The sequence below is a fragment of the Pteropus vampyrus genome, unplaced genomic scaffold (genome assembly GCF_000151845.1).
Source record: "Pteropus vampyrus isolate Shadow unplaced genomic scaffold, Pvam_2.0 Scaffold1, whole genome shotgun sequence".
Lineage (NCBI taxonomy): Eukaryota > Metazoa > Chordata > Mammalia > Chiroptera > Pteropodidae > Pteropus > Pteropus vampyrus.
The window spans coordinates 25315417-25319821 of record NW_011888782.1 but is presented as its reverse complement, the minus strand read 5'-3'; the positions used below and the strand labels follow the sequence as shown (position 1 = coordinate 25319821).

The following is a 4405-nucleotide window of genomic DNA, read 5'->3' as shown; positions in this document are numbered from 1 at the left end:
TATAAATTTTATTTTAAGAAATATTCTTTAAATTTATACTTAATTTTGACTTTTTAAATTTAGAATCATTATGCCATTTATTTTAATTCAGTATGTAAAGAGGCTCATATATTTTGTCAAATCAGTTTAAAAATTTATTGTGTATGTGCACTAGGAGAAGAATGTACAATCTGGTGTGATAGGATGAAAGGTTCTAAATGTTGATTATGTCCAATTGGTCTAATGTGTCATTTAAGGCTGATATTTCTGTATTGATTTTCTGTTTGGATGATCTGTTCATAGCTGTGAGTGGGGTATTTAGGTCCCCTGCTATCATTGTGTTTTTGTCAGTTTCTCCTTTTAGTTCTGTTAGTAGTTACTTTATAGATTTTGGTGCTCCCTATCTTAGAGCATATATATTGATAAGTGTTATGTCTTCTTGCTTTATTGTTTCCTTTATCATTATGAAACGTGCGTCTTTGTCTCTTGTTACCTTTTTTATCTTGAAATCTATTTTATGAGATGTAAGTATGGCTACACCTGCTTTTCTCTGAATGCCATATGCTTGGAGTATTGTTTTCCATCCTTTCATTTTGAATGTATATTTATCCTTGCAGCTGAGATGTATCTCTTGAAGGCAGCATATGGTTGGGTTTCGTTTTTTGATCCAATCTGCTACTTTATTCCTTTTTATTAGTGAGTTCAGTCCATTTACATTTAGGGTGGTTATAGATATATGAGGCTTTCCTATAGCCATTTATCTCTTGTTTCTTGGTAGCTTGGTGCCTCCATTGTTTCTTTTCCCTTGTGTTTCTTTATTTTAGTTTGGTGGTATTCTATGATTTTTACCTCTGTTCTCTCTCTTTTTATACTAATGTTCAAAATATATACAGACTCATACAATTTAACAACAAAAAACAATCCCATTAAAAAATAGGCAGAGGACCCAAACAGACACTTCTCCAAAGAAGACATATAAACAGCCTACAGACATATGAAAAGATGCTCAACTTCACTAGCTATTATGGACATGCAAATCAAAACCATAATAAGATACCACCTCAAACCTATTAGAATGGCTATCATCAGGAATACAAATCATAACAAGTGTTAGAGAGGTTGCGGGGAAAAAGGAACCCTCATACATTGCTGGTGAGAATGTAAACTGGTACAGCCACTCTAGAAAACAGTATGGAAGTTTCTCAAAAAAATTTAAGAATACCATATGACCCAGCAATCCCCCTTTTGGGTGTCTATCCCCAAATTCGAAAACATTTATCTATAAAGATATATGCACTCAAGTATTCATTGCAGCATTATTCACAGTGGCCAAGATATGGAAACAACCAAAGTGTCCTTCAATAGATGGTTGGATAAAGATGTGGCACATATATACAATGGAATATTACTCAGCTATAAGAAAAGATGAAATACTGCCATTTGTGACAACATGGATAGAGCTTGAGATTATCATGCTAAGTGAAATTAAGTCAGACTGAAAAAGTTAAGAACCATATGATTTCACTCATATATGGGATATAACACTGAAAGTAATAAATGAGCAAGACAAACAAACAGAGACTCATGGACATGGACAACAGTTTGGTGGTTACCAGAGGGAAAGGGGGAGAGGGAAGGTAGATAAGGATAAAGGAGGTCAACTATATGGTGATGGAAGAAAATGTAACTTTGGGTGGTGAACACATGATGCAGTATACAGATGATATATTATCGAATTGTACACTTGAAAGCTATATAATTTTATTAACTAATGTCACCCCGATAAATTTAATAAAAAACTTTGGTTTAATAACAAAACATTTAAATATATGCTGTAGCTTCAAAAATAAAATACATTGCTTTCCTGACCCTGATGTTTGAAATTTTGATTATTTCCTGTTAAAACTACTAGCTGGTCTGTTACTTTTTGTGTTCTGTTATAAAATTTTGAGATAAGTGATTAGGTCTCAGGCTGCTATTAGAGGAATAACTTATAACCACCACTGTATTTTCTGTTTTATCACTGTTTTTTTTTTTTTTTTTTTTTTTTTTTTTTTTTTAGAATTACTGAAATATCACACTGTATAAGAATTTCAACAAATACTAGTAGATTTCTAGAAAGTCATCTTAAGGCAAATCCATGGGAAATATTATCACTATTTGAACATTGGTCTATTTTTATCCTTCCTGATTTTTTAATCAATGATAGGTTAAATTTAACAGAATGAAATAACTCAGAATATATTAAAGTAAAAGTCATTCAGCACTGTTTAGCTGAATGACTGAGTTTTTAATATGATCTTATAATTATCTATTTTCAGATTCTTTTATGTTAAAATGAAGAACATATATTTTACTTGTCTTATTTATTGATTTATAAACAAATATTGACCATTTTTAATGATGTGACTCTCTAGAATACCTTTGTGAACTTCTAAGGGTTCATAAATCTGAGTTTGAAATGCTGTTGTAAGTCAAAGAAAAGAGGATTTGATATAGAGAAAACTGATGCCAAATTTATGGCCACATTTTTTAAGTGCATAAGATGGAATGGAGTTATACATAGTTTATCAAACTTATCTCATTTAATCCTTTATTTCGTCTTTATTTTCTAGCTCTTGTTTTATTTTAATTTTCTTATTTTTATGTTGTGTTATGTATATTTTCATTTCCTCAATTCCTCTTTGGAATGTGGCATATTTAATTGGTAAATGTTTATATCGAAGTAGCTTATTTGTCAGTTTTTTTAAAATGAAGGAAAAATATTCAGGATCTGGAAAAATTGGTATTCTAAATAAAGTTGTATTATGTAGTATGATTTTGCTTTATTGTATTACCATTAAACTTTATTTAGAGCAAGTTAAAATTAATGTTAGAATTACAAAAAATGATTGTTCTTATGTTTTCCAGCTGCTAATAGGTTATGAAAACGGTACTGTAGTATTCTGGGACTTGAAATCTAAAAGAGCAGAACTGAGAGTTTATTATGATGAGGTAAGTTATTTCTATTGAAATATTTGAACAAGTATTGTGACTTTGTACTTATGTTCTACTTTTAAGCTTTGTATGTTACCAACACTTTTATCATTGGAAAACTGCCTAGTTATGACTCAATGCCTCACACTGACTATTGTATTTGCACAAGTTCCAACTCTGGGTTGTTCTCCTGAGTGGGAATTCTGCCTTGACTGCCCATTATTGGGCACTTTTTGGCATCCTTTATATACTTTGGCATCTATTACCCGTACTGTATCTCCAGCTGCATCTGAACTCCTTTTCCTTTCTTTAGGCTTTGCGTGCTTTTGTCCCGACTCATTGTCCTTAAGGTCGCTAAAGACTCTATTTACATCTCCCTTAGAATATTCTTTTCCTGTGGCAGAAAGTTTAAGTAGTCAGTTTGAATGGTCTTATCTTCTAATATTTGCCTTCTTAGCATAAAGTGAGATTTTGTAAATAGTAATACTTAATAATAAGACTCAATAAGATCTTGAAGTAGGTTTTATTATACATAGTTGAGACTAATTAGAATTTCATTTAGAGAAAGCAATGAACTTTCCATCAAGGAATAGTTTCTGAAGTGATACTTCAATTGTTCAGAAATTAACTCTAGGCCATTAATTATTTCCCCTTTCAGAAAAGACTAATGAAGACAGTGAGGCTGGGGGCAAAAGGCGGAAAAGGAGAATTCTCTTTTGTAGCTATGAAAAATAAAGTTGATCATCTATGTTGTCAATTAAATTCTGAAACAGGTAGAGTGAGGAGAGATAGGAGGAAATATAGGTCAAAAATTGCAGTGTAGTATCACCCACACTTAAATGGGAAGAATGCTGAAGAATTTAAGGCAAAACTGATATAAAATAGAAAAAGAAATTTAAACATTTTTTTAGAACCCTTCTTTTGTGTGCTTCCTCCTTTCCTCTTATAGTGGTTTAATTCTTAAGTTTTGTGCTTAAAGATAGCCAAAGGTTTATAGATAATTTGGTCATGATTGGTGAAAGATATTCTGTCAAATTATGTTATATAAATATACTCTTTATGATGAACTTGGGGGGCATCTTGAATCATAAGGAAAGAAGGTCGTAGGGAGCCAAGCTAGGATTTTCCTTTTGTTAAATACACAAAATATAAAGATGTGGATGGAGATTGCTCCCTCTCTCAAGACTGGTAGCTAGATAATAGTCCAAATGCAATCTGTGAATTTAGCCAGTTGGAACTAGAATAGAGCTAAAAAGGAAATCTAGAGGAAAATATAGAATCAGCTGGGTTTCCTATGGCTTTAAATAGTGTAGAAGGAACATTTCTAACTTTGAGCAAAAATAATTTTTGAAATAAATGTTTAAAAAGATTAACAATGTTTAAGTAAGTCAGTAAAATACTACACTAAACCTATTTTATACCTAGAAATAATTTTAAATATTGATTTATA

General features: G+C 31.3%; 1 protein-coding gene across 1 annotated transcript in view; it reads left to right on the top strand.

Moving 5' to 3' along the window:
- Window positions 1-4405, top strand: part of STXBP5L (syntaxin binding protein 5 like) — a 279142-nt gene that overhangs the window by 86511 nt on the left and 188226 nt on the right. The window contains exon 6 of the mRNA XM_011355337.1: window positions 2890-2973. Within this exon, the coding sequence (XP_011353639.1) occupies window positions 2890-2973 (84 nt within the window). The remainder of the gene's footprint in view (window positions 1-2889; window positions 2974-4405) is intronic.